The 20,585-nt window shown below is 48.4% G+C and overlaps 1 protein-coding gene across 1 annotated transcript in view; it reads right to left on the reverse strand.

The window, feature by feature from the left end:
• Window positions 1–20,585, reverse strand: part of PTPRN2 (protein tyrosine phosphatase receptor type N2) — a 742,666-nt gene that overhangs the window by 500,235 nt on the left and 221,846 nt on the right. The window contains exons 5-6 of the mRNA XM_057304523.1: window positions 19,860–20,022; window positions 4,381–4,741 (exon numbers count right to left, since the gene is read on the reverse strand). Of these exons, the coding sequence (XP_057160506.1) occupies window positions 4,381–4,741; window positions 19,860–20,022 (524 nt within the window). The remainder of the gene's footprint in view (window positions 1–4,380; window positions 4,742–19,859; window positions 20,023–20,585) is intronic.

Below are 20,585 nucleotides of genomic sequence, written 5' to 3' on the forward strand. Positions count from 1 at the left end.
AATAAAGAGAGAGAGCTAAACTTTGCCTGCTGAAAGGTTATTTAAAGCTTTAGAGTCCAGGAGCAATTAGCCAGAGTAACAAAGTAAATTCAGTTCAAATATAAATTTTATACAGTTGCTTCTTAGGAGCCCTAACTCCGTCTTCAATGACCTGACTTTAAGGTGATCTAATTCAGTCTTCGGTGGCCTGACATGGGGATGACCCAACTCTGTCTTCAGTGACCTGATGTCAGGGTGACCCGACTCTGTCTTCAGTGACCTGATGTCAGGGTGACCCAACTCTGTCTTCAGTGACCTGATGTCAGGGCGACCTGACTCTATCTTCGGTGACCTGACTTTAAGTTGATCTAATTCAGTCCTCAGTGACCTGACATGGGGGTAACCCAACTCTGTCTTCAGTGAACTGATGTCGGGGTGACCCGACTCGATCTTCAGTGATCTGTTAGGGTGACCCAACTCTGTCTTCAGTGATCTGACTGTGGGAGGAGTGCCACCATTTAGCCTCTGATCTGCAGCTTCCTCGCCAGCAAAGTGAAATTGAAAATAATCCTGTGTTTTAAGGGTGATATGAAAATCAAATGAGACCATTTATGTGGATGAATCCACTGGTTCATTCACTCAGCAAACGCTTTGGCAGGCATGCACTGGGTGCTGGGATGCAGACAGGGACAAGGAGTGGTGCCCTATCTTCCTAAGTTGATGTTCTACAAGGGGAGAGAAGCATTTGCACAACAATTGCACAAACATGCACTGCACACTGTGAGATGTGTTCTGGGGAAGGTGCAAGGTGCCATTAGTGTCTCCTTTGGTGTGGGGTACCAGCTCATCTTGTTGAGAGATCAAGCATTTCAAACAGCCAAGCCGAAGTCGGCCAGCGAGGCTGAGTGGCCCTCGGCTGCTGATGCTAAAACAACACACAGCAAGACCATGTCCTCTGCACACAAGGGCACGCTGTCAGCGCCTCTGAGCCTTCTTGCTGAGCAGTGAACACCGCGGTCAAATCTCTGGGCTGGCTCCTATAGCTCCAGGTTTACAGAGAGTGCAAAGCAAAGGAACAAGGTACATGTTATCTTTGGGAGGCAATCAGCAAAATCCAGAATGTGAAAACCGCGACAAGATAAGTGAATTTGTTTTTTTTTTAATGTTGTGAGGAAAGGAAGAAGGAGGGGGAGAACACTTCTGCAAGTTTAAACAGACAGACCCACCACTTCAAATGCTCTTCTTTGGATCCTGCTTCAAAAAAAAAAAAAACTGTAAAGAAAATTTGTGACCACTAAGAAATGTGAACACTGATTAGATAATGATATTAAGACATTACTATTAATTTTCATGTATGGTGAAACTGTGTGGTTAGGGTTATACAAGCGTTCTCATCTCCCAGTGATAAGGTACTGAGATACAGACAGACGGAACCCTCTGAGGATGGGGAGGAGGCAGGTGCACAGAGTATCAGCAAAGACCGGGAGATGCTTCTTGCTGGAGCCCCACGATGCAATGCACAAGGTTCATCTTACTGTCCTCTATTTTGTGGTTGACATTCTACATGTTTCTTTTTAAAGCATAAATTGTAGCTGGAAGATAGTAGATATAAAAAGATACCAACATCGCAAGTTAGCACAGAAAAAAATGCCAACCAAATTATGCAATTAATAAGGGTCACTGGAGAGTGAAGAGCATTTTCAAAGAGGATGTTCCCAAAGACCACACCGCAAGGGACATCAAGAAGAATATATTTGCAAATGACCCTACAGATAAAAGACTGGTATCCAAGATCTACAAAGAACTTCTCAAACTCAATACACGAGAAACAAATAAACAAATCAAAAAATGGGCAGAAGATATGAACAGACACTTTTCCAATGAAGACATACAAATGGCTAACAGACACATGAAAAAATGTCAAAATCATTAGCCATCAGGGAAATTCAAATCAAAACCACACTGAGATACCACCTTACGCCAGTTAGAATGGCAAAAATAGACAAGGCAAGAAACAACAATTGTTGGAGAGGATGTGGAGAAAGGGGATCCCTCCTACATTGTTGCTGGGAATGCAAGTTGGTACAGCCATCTGGAAAACTTAAAAAGTTAAAAATTGAGCTACCCTATGATCCAGCCATTGCACTACTGGGTATTTACCCCAAAGATACAGACGTAGTGAAGAGAAGGGCCATATGCACCCCAATGTTCATAGCAGCATTGTCCACAATAGCTAAATCGTGGAAGGAGCCGAGATGCCCTTCAACAGATGACTGGATTAAGAAGTTGTGGTCCATATATACAATGGAATATTACTCAGCTATCAGAAAGAACGAGTTCTCAACATTTGCTGCAACATGGACGGCACTGGAGGAGATAATGCTAAGTGAAATAAGTCAAGCAGAGAAAGACAACTATCATATGATTTCTCTCATCTATGGAACATAAGAACTAGAAAGATCGGTAGGGGAAGAAAGGGATAAAGAAAGGGGGGTAATCAGAAGGGGGAATGAAACATGAGAGACTATGGACTCTGAGAAACAAACTGAGGGCTTCAGAGGGGAGGGGGTGGGGGAATGGGATAGACTGGTGATGGTAGTAAGCACGTACTGCATGGTGCACTGGGTGTTATACGCAACTAATGAGTCATCGAACTTTATATCGGAAACCGGGGATGTACTGTATGGTGACTAACATAATATAATAAAAAATCATTAAAAAAAAAAAAAGAAGAAGAATGGGGAGGCACCCCCTACGGGGGAGGCAGGACGCTCCTGAGCCGTAGCAGACACCTGAAGTGCACCACGTTCTGTGAACACACCTGGCTCTCCAAAGGATTTACATTCCTTTGGTAGGGGCTTCCTATTTCCAATAACTAGGACAGAAATCGTTGATAAGTGGGATTTTTTTTTTTTTTAAGTCGTGGGAGAGGAGAAAGGAGACACAGAAGGGGTGGTTACAGAGAGAAGCAGACAGCCCCCATTGCATAACCTGGAGCACAAAAGCACATGGGGCGGTCAGCACCACGGAGAGGGCCTGCAAGGCTGAGCAGAGCCCCAGGCTTGGCCACTGGACGGCGGGGGTGACCTCCATGGTGTGTTTACAGCAGAGGTGTCAGGGGATGCTGAGCCAAGGAAGATGGGAAATGGACGGACACTACGAGAGCCAAATCAGCAGACGCGGCCCTCTGATAGAGCCTGGTAATTACAGGAGCTAGAAGGCAGCAGGGCCGCGAAACGGAGTTCTCAGAGCAGTGCACGGCTTAGAGCAGGGGAGGGAGAGGAGCTACCACAGGCAGCAGCGTCCGTGGAGGAGTTCCAGTCGTACGATGGTGTGTTGACAGGCAAATGACCCGTAGGCAAGTGCACAGTCTGCTTTCTCTCCCAAGACAAGAACGAGAAGAAAGCGTTAGTAACGGCCACACATGCCTCCCTCTAATTATAACTTTGCTTTCCTTCAATGTGGAAGGTGCCATAATGACTTTGTGGACGGAGAGAGAGAGAACAAGAGACCTATTCGCTGAAAAGCAGCAATATGTAGGAAAGAAGACTGTCAGAGCAAATCCAATTAAGGCGTCACTTACAGAAAATAGACTGCTGATGTTAATGTGATTCTTGGTCCATTGTTTCAGAAATCCTGCTATCTGCTCAATTTTATTATTTGTACATCTTCAAAGAAGAAGTCGTGTTTTATCAGAGTCTCACTTGATACTTTATGGTCTTAGAAGATCAGCATACTAGAGCCCCTGCTCCTTACAGGGGAGTAGGGCCCAGTCAATACCCCTTCTCCTTGGGGCGGCACAGCAGGGGCAAGACCCGCGGGAGAGCCCTGAAGGAGCAGCGCGGAAAGCCAGTCACTCCGAAGGCCGCACGTGACCTCACTGCATTTGGGTGGCCTTAGCTTCACACGGGGCTCTTTTGTGGACAGCAAATAACCATAACTACGTGAGGTGGCCACGGGTTTGACCATAAGGAGTGCTGAGGGGCGACATACGCCGAATCCAAAAGCCCTCATGTTCCATTTCCCAAAACGTTTTGTGGCCAACATGGTTTGGGGGCCAGACCTGGTCATGTTCCCCAACCTGTTTCAGTGCCTTCCTCAGTGAGGTAATGTGACGGACACTACAGGGCCACAGCCCACACACCCTCAGCTTCCGCCACCCCCAGAAGGGCCCTTTTCTGCTGGGCCTGACCACGACCACCTTCTCTCCTACAGCAGCAGAGGGCCAGGAGAGTGCTGAAGGCCCTTCCTCACACCGCACCAGCTGTGGAAGTGACCCGGGGCAGCACAGAGGTTTACAAGCCATTCACGGGACAGGCAGAGTGCAAAGAGCTGGCCCTGGGCAGGTGCCGGAAAGACAGAAACAACAGAAACACAGGGGATTGGAGGAGGCTGCCTTACCATCATCCAAGGCCGGGGGGTCCTCAAGGTCTCCTGGAGGTGAAGGCCATTTCCGGAGGGCCTCTGGGGCCGAAAGTATTCTTGCTGTTTTCCAGGGCGCCCGCAGCGGGTTTCGAGGCCCTGGGTCACCCTCCCCGTGGGGCGCTGGGGGCTTCCGAGCCGTAGAGGCACCCAGCGCAGCAACCAGGCTCTGCCTGTCGGCACCGCCGTCCACCTTGGGGCTGAGCTCGTCAGGCTGCAGCCGGCTGTGGGTCCGCAAAGGGCGGCCCCCGGGATGGTCGGCCCGGGGCCCAGGAGCGTAGGTCAGAGCGGATGTCTGTGCCATGAAGGTCAGCACGCCGTCGGCACGGGGGTCCTCACCCTGCAGGGGCCGAGGATCAAACACAGCAGGTGAGCCTCCACATCAGCCACTGGAAAGGACATTTGATCTCAATGCTCAAGGCACCACATAGCCCCGACAGCTCTGAAATGCACACCCGAATTTTCCCGCACTGACAGACCAAACAATATGGTCCGTGTTCATCTTGCATTGGTTTTTCTAACAGCAGCTTTATGGAGATATAATTCACACACCACAAAATACACCCGACTCGGTGTTTTCAGTATGTCTAGAGTAGTGTGAACGTCACCACCATCTTTAATTCCAGCACGTTTTGATCACCCCTAAAGGAACCTCGTACTCATCCCCCTACCCCCAGCCCTAGGGTCGTCTGTTTTGACAGGTCCTATCAGTGGAATCGCACACCATGTGGCCTTCCGTGCCTGGCTTCTTGCACAGAGCGCCCTGTGTTGCAGGTGCATCCTGGCCGCGGCACCCAGCAGGGCTGCATTCCCTCCTACCGCTGAAACATCTCATTTTAAAGGGATCCCACATTTTGTTTATCAGTCGGTGGACATTGGGGGCCATTATACTGCTATGAACATTCACCGACAAGCTTCTTGGAGACATATGTTTCCAATCCTCTTGGGTTCACACCTGGAAGTGAAATTGCCGGCTCGTATGCTAGCTCTACCCGTGACTTGTCGGGAGCGGCCAGGATGTTTTCCAACACGGCTGCGCCATTTTGCGCTCCCACCAGCCAGGTGTGAGGACTCCAGTTTCTCTTCCTCCTCGCCAGTGCTTGTTATTAGCCATCTGTTCCCGTACAGCCATCTAGTGGGTGTCAAGTGGCGGCTCACTGAGGCTTTGATTTGCATTTCCCTGCTGGTCAATGATGCTGAGATCTCTTTATGGGCTTCTTGTCTTCTGTGGAGAAGTGTCTCCCCAATTCCGGCACCTGCACTGGGGTTCACTGTTGTGGCAAAAGGAGCTCTCCATCCGTGACTGACTCTCTCCTTCAGTAGAAGCACCTACCGCTCCATCTTCCAGTCTTCATTTCACTCCAACTCCTTTCTTTACCAACTACTGAAATCATTCTTATCTCCTCTTCCTTTAACAGCAATATTCTGTAATAGCAAACCTGCCAGGTCACTCTTTTAACCATTATATGTAACACCAAGTCCACCACCTGGCCAGCATGACCCCTCATTGCACCTCCACCTGTATGTCCTCCTCACTTGCTCAGTCGATTTTCCCAGGAGGACGCATTCCCATCAGACTGTTTTGCCCCTAGACAAATCAAGGCCCAGTTGTCCTCCACTCTGGAACAGCTATAAAAATGTTAGAAAGTTCAATGTTCTACTTCTGACTGTGGGATCATCAAAATTTCATGGACAAACACAGAAATTTCCAACATGGAGATTCTCAGAAAAGTTAAAGCTGTCCTGGAGGCTTATTCAGAGCTCCCTTCATGGTGTGGAATGGGTCCACGAACCACAAATTGTTTAGATCTTGCCCATTCATACTTTCTAAACGCACCTTGCTTGGGGCACAAGATCAATGTTGAGTCAATGGGGAGTAGACCTTGGTGTCTAATTAAGATGTGCAGCCATCACTGAACTTAAGACAAGTGGTTCAGACTCCAAGTCTGGCTATTTTCAAAAATATTTGGGTTCAGCCTTCCAGGATAGATTTTGGTGTAGCAAGTTAGAAATCAGAAAACTAAGGTTGATACAGTTCTAGTTATTGTTCTCACATATGAACTTGGGTAAATGCATTGACCTTTTAAGACTCAATTTTCTGTGAAAGAAGGAGACTGGACATTATCTCTAAGATTGTTTTTATTCCTAAAATGATGTCAGTTTAGCTGTAATCCAAATTGTTTAATGTTGTCCAAGTACTGGCTGAAACCAACGGTTTTTCCTTTAGAAAAAAGTAAGATTCATTAGAGAAAGGGAGAGAAAAATAAAATGTTAGCACACCAATAGTCCCTGCAGCAGTTTCCCACAAATTGGGTGTAAGTGTCAATCTTAAGCTCAGCCTGAACTGTTCCGAAAGGCTGTCTCTGAACACCTGGGCAGGTCACAGTGCTGGGGGCTGTGGACAGCATCCAAATGCCTCATTAACGTGCCCACAAGCATCGCTCCTCTCTTTGCTACGAATGTACCTAACCTAGAGCTTCTCCTCAAAGGGCCTTTAGTTATAGTTGAACTGGAAAGCTCCAGTAAAGGACAAGCTAGGCTGAACACAGGGCAGACCGAACAGAGTCTGTGCAGTAGACAGGGACGAACAATCTATTCTGGGTCTGTTTACCTGTGAACCAAATTAAGGGGAAGAGGAAAAAAATAACATTTCAGTAGGTAAACTGGAGAAATAATAGAAAAACATCGGGGTTTACAAGTCATCCCAGGTCCTCTGTAAATGACGGGCAGCACAATGGTGTCCTCAGGGGAGCTCACTGTGGTCCAGCCAACAACTCGGAGCCCTGGGAGTTGGGAGACCAGCAATACGAGTATTCTCGTGGCAGCTTCCTGTTTGTGGCACCAAGTCTTGAAGGACAGAGCCGGGAGTTGGGGCTGGATTCTGGGGCAAGGCTGCCTGGGTTGGAATCCCACCTCTGGTCTCACCAGCCCGGCGAGCTTTGCTCTGGTGAGTTATTTAACCTCTAAGTCGTCTGTGGAAAGGGGTATTATCAGCAGGCACAGTGCGTGACATGGAGAGTCAGTGCAACTGCTCCCACCGTTTTTACTACCATTACATACCTCACCTTCTTAGACCTTCCTTTTCTTTAAAGCACAGGAAGTCCACAGATGACCTGAGCAGAAGCTGCACCCCAGTCTGAGGGTTTAAGCCTGAATTCAACAAACCTATGATGTCAGGTTCCCTACAATAATGCTGAATAATTTTTAGGACTGTAGTTGCCCAAATCTGGAAATTAGCAACCTAAAAGTACACAAATTTGCCAGTTCCCAGCACCTGGTATGGCCACTTCTGGTACATTAAGTCCTCATACCATTCATTACAGAAATCCGGTTGGAGCTTCCTTGATACGGTACAGTTCGTATGAAGCATCTGAGAACTGCCACCAAAGTTTGCTGAACTTTACGCTGAAATCATGTCCCTCCAGGCATATTCCTGAGCCCACAGTGTCGCCACGTGAGGAGGAGCAGAATGCGCTCGCCCACACCTTCCGCGCTGTTAATAAAACCAAGGGGGAAGACGGCTCTCTGGGGAGACTGGCCTGATCCTGTCGGCGCAGCTCTGTGCAGCCTGCGTGGCGTCGAGCTCCCCTCTCACTACCTTCAGAACTAGGAAAATACTTCCTTTGTTTCCTTAAAGCAGGGACGAGGATTAGGGAGAGTGAAAAGGAGGTCGAAGTGCTCCGCACGTGGCTCAGAGGAGGCGTCTGGTAAACGGGGGCAGCAGCAGCATCTCCTGTGGAAGCATGACCCCCACCGTCTCCACCCCCAGCAGCACCACGAGCCCCAGCGGTGCCAAGCTCTGCACTACGTTCTGTGGGGAAGGAGGTCTCAAACGCGGACCCGAGACGAACTGCGGAAGGAGATGGGAGCCAGGTCCTAGACTGTGTAACTCCTAGTGAAAGTGTATTTTTAAAGAGGTGGAAGGAAGAGGAGCTCAGAGCAGTTGCCTGGAGCCAGCTGACACACATCCTAGAGCCACCACGCGCAGGTCTGCCCAACCATCAAACGGGCACAGAAGCTCCCCTTCCCACCAGCTTCGCCAGGACCAGGGGCCCAGAGCGAAAAGTCTGGCTTCCTTCCTCTCGTGGAAATCCACCCACTCCCCTCCCAGACCGCACAGTGATGGATTCAGACGGCCAGGAAGGCCTAGAGGCCCTCGGAGTCCCCCACGCAAGCAAACACTGAGGGGCTGAGTCTCATGTCAATACACTGGCCACTAATCCTTACCAGGTATTCTCTCACGCCAAGGACCCAACACAAACGAGGAAACTCAAACTGGGCTACTTCTGACCACAGAACATCTTCTCCCGTTTGTCTCACAGCCTGAAGGCGGCACTGACGAGCACACTGATCACGACTGCTTGCTGCTGGTGACCAAGTGTACAGCAGTGGGGCTGTCGACAGGCTTCCCAAGGAGGTGACCCCACAATGCCACTGGAGGTGGCAAGATTTGGGATCCCCATAAGGGGGTCTCAGGAACCCTCCACCTCCAATTCATTAATGTAGGGAAGGGATTTCTGCGCTCAGGACATAGAGGAGGATTCCGGCGCATTGTTAAGTCTCTCCCTCTGACTGTGTCTCTGTTTCTTTCTCTATCCCTCTCTACCCCTCTTCCTCTCCTTCCCTTTTCCTCAGTCCCTCCCCCCACTTCCCTCCCTCCCTCTCTACCCCCTTCTTCTCTCCCTCTCCCTTTCTTCCCTCCCTCCCTCTCTCTCCCGCCCTTCTTCTCTCTCCCTCTCTCTCCCTCCTTACCTATCCTCCCTTCTCTCCCTCCCAACACAGAGAGAAGGCTATCCTGCCAAGGTGCTCAGGCTCCAAGCAGCCAGCCTGCCGCATGTGCAGGGAATGAATTGGAGGTGTCATTCTTACTGAGCATTGTTGCCAGGACAAAAGAAATGTTTGCCTTTAGGGGAGCTTCACACTGGTCTATCTTTGTCTGCAGCTGAGACCTAGAGCTTTCAGTTAGAAAAATCAGTCCCCAAACACTTTTTACAGAGTTCACAAATTCTATGTGGTTGAAGAGATGTTAAGTTCTAAACTCGGGATCAACGAATTTTGCAGAAAGTTGACAGGAATACGAGCTGTGGATTTTAAATTATGGATATCTGCAATGATGCTGGGTTACGCTCACTTGGAATGGTTCTAGACACCACCGATGGCTTGAAGCCAGCACCACTGCTCCTCCGCTCTACCCCACCCACGTTACCTCTTCCTCCTGTCGTTTCTGCTTCACCTGCTGTCCTGGTTTGCATCTTGTCCTTTCCAGCATCTGCACCTACAGCCTCAGACCCAGCAAGTAACAGGTTAAAAGGAATGGACTGAAGCAGAGGGTTGCAATCCATTTTTCTACCCTCCTCGGAGAAGCATGAAGCATGGAGTTAGAGGCCACTGACTACGAAAACCAGCACAAAGTGGGTCCTGTTTCCTGAATGCTGGTACCAGGCTGTTCTTTGGTTTTCTATGTTTTAATTCTTTTTGATCCTCTCAAGAAACCTATGGTGTACAAAAAAACTACAGAATTTTAGAGATACAAAGCCGACTTTCTGGCAGGTGAGGACCAGGGCTTGGACGCAGCCCCGTGCATCTGGCTTCAGGCTGCACGACAGAAAGAAGCAGGCTCGCCCAGCAGTCTGTCTGGAGGAAAGCGACAGAGTCTGGAGGAGGAAACTTGGTGAAGATGTTTTTGGCTTAAAAACAAATGTGAAAACGTTGGACAAGAATTCAGGGTTCTGACTTCAGCTCTACCACCAGTGAAGTTTCACTCTTGGTGAAGATGTTTTTGGCTTAAAAACAAATGTGAAAACGTTGGACAAGAATTCAGGGTTCTGACTTCAGCTCTACCACCAGTGAAGTTTCACTCCACCTTTTCAGCCTCAGTCTCCCTCTCCGTAAACCACTAAAGGTCCCCGGGAACTTCTCATCCTCGTACAGCACGAGTCTACAGAAAGGACAATCCAGCCTGATGTAACAAGGCTGTGGCTTCTTTTCTGTCTGTCCAATCAGCTCCGAAGAGTCCAGATGGGAGAAGTGGACAACTGTCAAAGAATGCCCAAGCAGCTTTTCATACACGGTGACATGAGAAGTTAGATCAAAAATAAAGATAAAAAACACAATGTCTTCTGCCCACACGATTCAGCACTAAAGAAAAACAAGACATGATGTGATGAGACTGGGTGTTATGCTGAACTAATGAATCATTGAACATTACGTCAAAGCCAATGATGTACGATCCCTTGGCTAACTGAATTTAAATAAAAAGAAAAAGAAAAACAAGAAATAAGGACTTCTCACAAAGCTTCTTTGTGGCTTCCTGTGTTTATACAACCATCTCTCCTCCCAGCAAGTCAGCTGTGGGAGGGCAGGGCCGGCTGCCCTGCCCTGTAGCTGCAGGATCTGGCCCGAGGTCCAGCAGGATGAAGGCAGAAACATGGGTCTGGGAGAGATGGTGCATGTGTGATCACACCGCGTGAGGTCACACATTGATCCCCAGCCCCACGAGTGTCACACCTCAGACGTTCCACCTGCTGGGTAAGCAGATGAACACTTAAATGACAGGTAGGCTGGTTTGCCCACAGAGCTCAGTTCTGAGCCGACTAGGGCCTCAGGCTCTCTGCAAGTGGGGTGGCCTGCTTCCCCAGGTAGGACTTTACAAGCAGGGAATGGGGGCTGGTACTCAGAGTAACTATGATTAATCCCTTCCTACATACGAGGCACAAACCGTGAGAACAGCTCTACCATGAGATCCCAGCTTCCCACTGAAGGCCAGTAGAAATAACGGCATGAGAAGGCAACTTGTAAGTCAAATGAATATCATGGGTGTGGCTGAGACACAAGGCTGTAGCCATGGTCCTCACAGCTCCGCATCTTCGCACACGCTGTTCCCAGCAGCACCGCTAAGTAGAGGGCAGGGGGAACCTTCAGCCCTCACATTGGATTTCCTAAGGTGGCATCTCTTCAGAAACGGAGGACGCCTGGCTGGTTTCTGGGCAGACGGCTGCCGTGAACAGCCGCGTGAAGTCTTCTTGTGAACACACCGGGCCTTTCTCTAATGTGTCACAAGACAGACGAATGGTCAACTGTCAAGAAATTGCCCACTCCGTGGCTGGAACAGTTCATGTTTCCACTAATTGCTTCACATTCTCACCAAGAGTTGGTATCGCAGTTACTTTTTCTTATTGTAGCCAGTCTAGTGGACAGGAAGTAGCCGTTCTTTACGGTGTTACGCTGTATTTCCCCCAATGAATAATGATTTTGGCCCCTTTAATGTCCTTATTGGCCATTTATATGTCTTTTTTTTTGATCAAGTGTCTGTTCAAAACTCTCACATATTTTGCGTTGGCTTGCTCATCTGTTTTTCTTTTCCATCTTGATTAAGGTATAACGACACGCAATAAACAGCGCACGTTGGTTTTGACACAACTATACCCCTACGAAAACCATCACCAGAGTTAAAGCAATGAACACAACTCTTGTCCAGAAAGTGTGCTTGTCCCCTTTTTAACACTTCTTTCTCCCTGCTTCCCACTCTCACCCCCTCAGGCAATCACTGATTTCCTTTCCATCGCTCATACACTACTTTGTATTTCTCCACTTTGTGTAAGTAAAACTATAACAGTGTGCACTTTCTTTCTGTCCGTCAGCACAATGATCTGGAAAGTCATCCGCGTGCATCAATAATTCATTCACCTCTTGCTGGGTAGCAGTCCACGTGCTTCTTTATTCACTTGTTGACAGGCATCTGAGCTTTTCCAGTTGGTGGGAATTACTATTGCGGCTGCCATGAATATTAACGTACAGTCTTCGAATGGACAAAGCTCTGATGGATCTTGGACAGGAGTGTGATGGCTGGATCACAGAGTGGGCGTATTCCCACCAGCAGTGGGTGAGAGTTCCATTTCTCCACCCTCTTGCCAACACATAGTGTGGGCGTCTTTTAGATTTCAGTCATTCTAGTAGGTGTGAGATGGCAGCTCCTTGTGGTTTCATTTTATTTCCCTGATGAACAATGTTGAACATTTCACCTGAGTTTATTTGCCACCATTTATCTTCTTTGGTGAAGTGTCTTTTCAAATCTTTTGCTCAATTCTTTACTTGCCTCCTCTTTTTCATTTTAATGAGTTTTGAGAGCTCTTTACACATCGTAGAGAAAAGTACTTTTTCAAGTGTATTATTTGCAAATTTTTTTTCCCCAGGCTGTGACTTGTCTTTTAATTCTCTTATCAGGATCTTTCAAAGAAGAGAATTTTTTATTTTTATGGAGTCCAATTTATGAATTCTTCTCTTCTGGACTGCACTTTTGGTGTCACAGTTTTACATCAGTTTGGGGGACCTCAACACTATTAAGCCTTCTGACACACAATCACATCTCCATTAATTTAGACTTTCTCTAGTTACTCTCATCAATGTTTTTTTAATTCTCAGGGTACAAAGCCTTACACATATTCTGTTACCTTTCTCTCTAATTGTTTCGTAATCTCAGTGCTACCATAAATGACTTCATCTAATTGTTTGTAGTTAGTTTATAGAAATACAATGGATTTTTGTATATTTACTTTGCATTCTGTGGCGTTGCCATGCTCACTTATTAGTTTCAGTAGCTTTTTTGTAGGTTCTGCCAAATTTTCTGCAAAGGCGGTCATGTAATCTGGATGCCTTTTATTTTTCTTGCTTTATCGCATTGACTAAACTGTCCAGTAACAGAAGAGGCAAGAGCAGTCTTCCTTGTCTAATTCCAGATTTTAAGTAGAAAGCATTCAGTCCTTCTTCATTCAGTGTGATGCTAGTTGTAGATTTCCTTCATGAACTGATGATGACATTTGTCAAATGCTTTTTCTGCATCTTTTACAACTATTGTATAGTTTTCCTTTTTTTAATAATAATTTTTTATTATGATATGTTAGTCGCCATACAGTATATCCTTAGTTTTTGATGTAATGTTCCATGATGCATTAGTTGTGTATAACACCCAGTGCTCCATGCAATATGTGTCCTCCTTAATACCCATCACCGGCCTATCCCAATCACCCAGCCCCCTCCCCTCTGAAGCCCTCAGTTTGTTTCCCAGAGTCTATAGTCTCTCATGGTTCATTCCCCCTTCTGTTTGCCCCCCCCCTTCATTCTTCCCTTCCTTCTCCTACCAATCTTCCTATTTCTTATGCTCCATAAATGAGTGAAACCATATGATAATTGTCTTTCTCTGCTTGACTTATTTCGCTGAGCATAATCTCCTCCAGTCCCGTCCATGTTGCTGCAAATGCTGTGTAATCGTTCTTTCCGATGGCTGAGTAATATTTTCCTTTCTTGTTAATGTGGTCAGTTATACTCAATAATTTTCAAATGTAGACAATTTACCTGTATCATCTGTATTATCCTTTTTTATATAACATTGGTTTTGATTTGCTAAAATTTGTTTAAAATTTTTGCTTCTATATTTCTGAGGGCTAATGATCTGAAGTTTTCTTTTCCTTTATCTTTCTTTGTATGATTTTAATCTTTTGATATTTATTGGCTTATTTTATGGCCCAGGACATGATCTATATTGGGGAATATTCTGTGTACACTTGAAAATAATGTGTATTCAGCAGTTTTTAGATACTATTGTTCTATTAATACCAATCAGGCTAAGTTGCTTGATGCTATTATTCAAATCGTCTATACCCTTAATGATATTCTACCCATTTGTATAAGAAGTTCTTGAGAGAGGGGAGTTAAAAATCTCTAAAAATGACTGTGGACTCATGTAATTCTCTTTTTGGTATTCTCATATTTTTGCTTTATGTACTTGAAGTGCTGACATTAGGTTTATAAAAAAGATTTGTATGTCATTTAATGAATTGATCATTTAGTCATTCTTATATGCTCTACCTCTGATAATGCTATTTGTCTTGAAGTGTACATTGATTAATATTAACATAGTCCCAGAGCCTTTCTGATATTTAGAATCTCCATTGTATGTATCTTCCATACTTTCACTCTCAACTTACATATGTCTTTCTAATTTCATGTGCTTTCCTCTAACATGTCTGGTCTGTTCCTAAACTCATCAAATGAATTCTTTTTTTCTGATCCTATTGCTTTCAATTCTAGCATTTCCATTTGGTGTTCTTTTATTGTTTCCATCTCTCTGCTGCAGTTTTCCATTTGTTCATTTATGTTTTTTCACCTTTCCCACCCAATCCTTTAATATACTTCATTATTAAAGCATCCTTTTCTAATCATTACAACACCTGAGTCACATTTGGGTATTCCTTATTCTTCTATTGCCTCTTTCCTCTCTGACCATGAGTCACAACTTCTTGTCCCTTCAGGTGCCCCCCAGTTCTGGACTGTAAGCTGGGTTTTGTATGAAGAGTAACAGAGAATGAAGGAAGGAATATTTATCGCTGGGAAATGGCAAGTCCTCCTCCTGTCGGCCTGCTATCGTGGGGCTGAATTCGTGCGAGCTGTACTTGAAATGGGCATTGGTTTTGTCGCAGAGTCAGACTCAGTAACTACCGGCTACAGTTATGTTGAGGGTGGGATCAAGCCTTTTCTTCAGCAGTGCTGGGCTCTAAGCCCTACTGCGACTCTGAGGATGGCTTTATGCTTTGCAGACACTGTTCTGAGCACGGGAGCGGTCTCTGATTTACAGCCAATAGCAATTTGTGGACCCACCTTTCTGCTTCCCATAGGGTAGATCTTCCTTTACCACTCTGCCTTGGCCCAAGCCTCCAGAAGGCTGCTGAGGAGTGCTCAGAAGGGTCTGGTGCTCCCGTTCTCCCCCTGCAGTATACAGTCTTCTCATATACTCAGTGCTCTGTGCAGCTGCTGCTGGGGCTCCTATCCCTCATGCCAATTCCTTAAAGTTGGGGACCGTGCTCTTCCCATCCCTCCTACAGCTGGTTCCCTTCCTACTGTTGCAGCCTGTATGAAAGTAGTGGGGTCCCTTCTCCCCTAGAATGACCTCATTACTTTTTGGATTTCAGTCCATTTGGGTTTCTTTGTATCATCAGCAAGCCAAGGGGTTTTCTAAAAGCTAGGATTGGTAGCTCACCTGGCCTGTTCATGTTGTTCAGGGGGGATTAGGGTGGTATCCCGACATTCTGCCTGTTGAGTCCACCTGGTGACTTCTAGTTGCTCCTCCAGTACCCGTCCCAAGAAGCGCTCACTGACCCACTCACTGACTCACAGTTCTGTTATTTTGCGCATTTCCTGCACTACAACACTGCTCCATCCTTAACTGTATCTGCACGTCTTCCTTACCTGGGAGGACTTGTGAGGTCCCAGCAGCAGGACTAGGGTTTACCTTTCTAACCCCGGCACTGTTGAACATTAACAATGCTGACATGATGTTTCCAAAATAAATCAGTTAATTCACAGCGTTTCCAAGTGATGAATTTTGGTTTTAACCTCCTCAACAGCACTGTGCAAGTTGAGAACTTCCTGTGTTCTCTGTAGTGATGACAAGGACATTTACCCAGTGCTGCCGTGGTCAATGAAAGCAGGAGCTGCGTCCACCCCTGACAGCACACGGGGAATGATGACACCGACCGAGCGAGAAGAGCTCACCCGTGCGTCAGAGCAGCAGTGCCGCTTCGGTTAGGCAGTAATTCGTATTCAAGCCTCTCAAGGTAATCAATTCACAATGTTTCCCTCACTCTGTGCTAGAGGTAGATTTTTGAAGATACATAGAAAAAAGATTATTTATAAAATAATTCATTGGAAATTGGTTGCACCTTGAAAGATCATGGGTGTATAAAACTTAAATTTCCAACTTAGATTTTCATCACTTGAAAGGGGCAGAGATCAGAAAACACTGCTCAAAGCCGTGGCTGGCTGTACTTTTGTGGCAAAAAAGTCTGCACGGTAGCTTTGGTAACATCTGATCAGGGACTTCTTTTGCTTTATCCAATCTTTGTTCATTAGAAAGATGACATAGGACGGAGAAAATAACATGTTCTAGGTTTTCCTTGCATTTTTTAATACTGAGAAGCATCTATTTCAGCATAGAAGAAAAAAGCCTAAGCCAAAAATGCCACCAAGTGCTCATTTCCTTTTCTTCTCCAAGTGCTCATTTGCTAAATAATCCTTGTGAGTGGGGTGCTAAAAGGGCCATGTGGTAGGATGGCCGCAGAATCCATGATTCAAACTGGGACATCTGTGAGGGAAAGTGCCCAAACAAACTGTGGTGGATGGCCCTCCTACTGCGTGGGTGTTTAGGGACTATGGAAGCCAAACTTGGTGGTGACAAGTGGATGGAATGTGTGGTGAGATCAGCGCCAGCCCCGCTCTCCCATTTCTCTCTTCTGAAATGCAGTGCAGGCAGGGATGGAGGCCACCTGTCCCTATCCCTCCAGTGGCCCTACAGTAGTCAGAGGCAATGGCCCCACATCTCAGTCATAGGCTTTCAAAGGAATTAGGGTCCATGCAAAGACATCAGTCACACTTTCTTCCGGAGTGGGAAGGCTGCCTTGAGAGCAATCCCAGGATGTGTGTCCAGATGTTCAGCGTAGAATCAGTGTACGGGAGCCTGGGCTAGAAAGACACTGCAGCAAACCCTACTGGCCACTGTAAGGAGGCTACAGATTCGTGCAGCCACACCACCACCTCAGGCCTAACAGGATCCACTGAGGCGGATCTGGCAGTTATGCACCACTTGGGAGCTCGTGCCCTGGAACCACCCCAAGAGTCCCCAGGAGCTGCTCTTAGCCACCTCTTGTGGCATGGCCACGGCCCCGCCCAACACTCCCGGCACAGACCGCGTGCATCTAAGTCCCACTTCACAAGCCTCCACAGTTGGCTGCAGTTGATTTCTGATCCTGATGTCACGCTCTCGGGTTACTCATAGCACGGCGCTAACCGCGAGGCAATACAGCAGAGAATCCAGGTGCATTCCATGCCCCTCCATGTCCAGGGAGCACAGTCTATTCTAAACTTGACTCTCATTTTAGTGCAAGGTTAGGTGAGTGATGACCACACTGAAGGGGAAACATGGTGCTGGATTCAGAATGAACGCTGAGCTCCCACTGCACCAATGGGGACAGCCGATGAGCTTTGCCAACGTCCTGTGGGACAGAGGTGAGGTGCTGCCCTGGAGCCCACACACCTTCCTTCTCGGTCTCTGGAACCAGCGGAAAAGGCACTGGACTTAGGTTAGGGGAACGTGGTGAACCTCCTTCCAGAGAAATCTCAGCTGATTGTCTCATTCAAGCGTCTTCCTAGTATTCCGAGTCTTGGGAACTGTTAACGACTCTCTTGCCCTTCCCTCCTCCACAACCAACTCTGGGTCCAACACGTAGGGACACGAGGCAATGTCTGCATTACCAAAGCCCAGAAGCCCAAGTAGAAGCCAAGGCTGAGCATGAAGCTTTATGTCCCTTTTGATAAAGACACATCAGGGGACAAGGGAGGCAGACGAAACAATGCTTTTGGGTTTGTATGTACTTAAACTACCCATCTTCAGCACTGGGGGACATGCTGGTTTTCCAGTGTGCGGGGGAGTAAGTGAACAAGTGAGACCGGCCTGCGGGGCTGTGCGGTGCTGGAGCACAGACAGAACTGGCGCTGTCGAGCACAGCTGTACCCCCGTTCTCCTCAGGAGGTGGGGACACCACCAAGAATCAGCAGATGGTTTCCAGATACTGACCTACTTTCACTGTTTCTGAGGACTGTTTACGATGAGAAGTAATAACTACTATTAATTGAGGCCTTCCCTGAAAGCCCGACATGCGCTGTCTTGGACGTTATGCCCAACTTCACAGCCAGGGGCCCCGGGGCAGAGAGGCTGAAGAGCAGCTTCCCCAAGGCCACACAGCACTGGTGGGAGCTGGTTTTGAATTTGCTCGAGGGTGTCAGGCATCTCGCCTACCACGTCTGCCCCAGGAAAAGGGGGGACAATCCCATCTTTCACCCCACAGCATCCAGCTGAGCGTCTGGCTCATAGAAAGTGCTTAGTCAGTATCAGCGAATGAGTAAAAAATCTTAACATTTAAAACAATGTGCTAAGTGGCCCCAGCTCCACCAGGGTTAAGGTCCACGTTGAGAAGCTGGCCAAGGGTCCAGGCCAGAGTGGGCTTGGGCCAAGCGCTGCGTGTGGGCCCTCCTGGCATGACCTTACTCTCTCCCGCTAGGGGCTCACCTGTGAGGGCTGAAGGAAGACCTCCACTATCAGGGTAGATGCCAAGAGCTGGGCAAACACATTCCCACGACCCAGGGTGGAAAGATGATTGTGGCGGAGCTCCCAGCCCACACCTAACTTGACCACACCGAACTTGCAGGGTCGCAGCACCCAGGAGAACGCGCACCTGGTTCTGACGTACCTACTCGAAGTCAGTCCACTCCCAGGCCTCACCAGCAGTGGGCCCTCTAAAGGAACTTGTGGGGGCGCTACCCAGAATCCCAGCCCAGAGTGGGCTTCAAGGATTTCAGTGGCTTCTCAACAGGAAAATAATCAAAAAGGGGACCCGCGCTGCTTCCCCCATATTTCCCAGAGCCACAGCCATCTTCTGATGAAGCCCCAGCAGGGCCTCAGAGGAAGAGGACCTTCATCAGCCGGGCATCAGTCACAGCAAGGAAAAGATGTCAAATCCCAGTGGACATAACTAAAAAAGCAGCATGTGCACCGGGCGAGATATGCCCACGATCACCCTGGACTTCACCACATTGCCCAAACCCCCTTCCTGGGACGCGTGAGGGCCCTGGCTCTGACGGTCACTAGGGCCCTGTGCCTGCTCTTTCCAGGTGAGTCAAAACCTGGCAACTCCCGTTTAGCTTCCATCGAAGAAGCTGAGATTTCTAGTTGTTTCTTTAAAATGTTCTTTTGAACATCCTCAAATGGCTTGAGGGCCGCTTTAGTGTTGGTATAAAATGAACTTCCCGCCAAGAGCGCGGTGCCCAGACGCTCTGCACCACATGGGATGCCTGCCCAGGCCGGAGAGGCTTCCTGAGAGGCGAGACCTGCAGTGTGACTGCAGCACAGGCCCAGCACACTAGGACAGCTGGCCACCCTGCGCCCACCTAATTCCAGCCAAGTTCAGGGTCCTCTCGTGCTCCTCCCTCACAGCTGCGTGCCCACTGCTGTCCTGGTCCAGGGGGTGACGGTGGGCCCTTCCCTTAAAGGGCGGAAACACCCTCTCTGCTTCCTCTAGGCGTCACGTCTGTATTTGATGGTGGGCTTTCCAGAGCTCCCGTGCCTGCCCCAAAGAAGACACCCTGAAGACCTCACCCCTAAGGGACCCAGACCACTGATGGGCTCAGCACTGACGGTGGGTGGGCCGCCACTGCTGGACTTGTGAGCATGTGGTGCACCTGTAGGTGGGTCCAGGGCCATTTCCTGCACGCGCCCTGACCCACACAAGACATGAGAGGAACCAGGAAACCCCAAGGACTTAGGAAGTCGGCCCTGTGTGTTCACACAGAGAAAACTGCATGCGGCAGGTCAGAGACACGCCCCAGCCCACAGAGCAAGCTACGAGGGTCACCTGAGCTGCTGGTGTGTCGGGCCTTGTCCTGGGGCGCATGTTCGGAGCAGCAGCCTGGGACAGGGCCTGCAGGTACGGCAGGTAGCGCTGAACAGCCTTGGCCAGGGCGCTGTCCTCCTGCAGACTGTACCTCCTGTCCTTATCCACACTCAGCTTTGAGGTCCTGAAAAGCAAAAGCAAACCATGAGCCCGTCACACGTTTGTTCACGGTGAGGAGTGTCCCGGGCATCTGTTTCACACGAGCGAAACGCACGTGGGACGGCCACAGCGCCTGAGCAAGGACACAGGGCTCGCGGCCGGAGGGGGAGGTCCTGCCTCCTTGGCGCACATCAGCCACGGGCTTCACTCTCCTACGCATCTCCCTGAGCCTGGTGCTCTGACGCGCCTCAGAGCCATCGTGCGGCCCTGATGAGTGACCCCTAGAGAAGGCCAGGCCTCGAGCACGTTCTCAGCATGACCCCTCTGAGCACCGCGGACGGGAGACAAGCTAACAGACAGACGTGTAACAGCCAGCACTTACTGCAAGTCCAATCTGAGAGGCAGAGAGCCGGGGGTATGCAGCGGCCCAGGGGCACAAAGTCTACATGGAACGGGGCCCGGGGTCTAGGGAGGCGGAATGGTTGGGGCGGGGGGTGGGACACAGGCAGAGGAGGCAAAAACAAAACAAAGAGCCAAGAACAGGTCTGAGGTCTGGGCAAGGACAGGCTCACACAGAGCCTTGGCAGC

Source organism: Ursus arctos, unplaced genomic scaffold (assembly GCF_023065955.2).
Source record: "Ursus arctos isolate Adak ecotype North America unplaced genomic scaffold, UrsArc2.0 scaffold_3, whole genome shotgun sequence".
Classification (NCBI taxonomy): Eukaryota; Metazoa; Chordata; class Mammalia; order Carnivora; family Ursidae; genus Ursus; species Ursus arctos.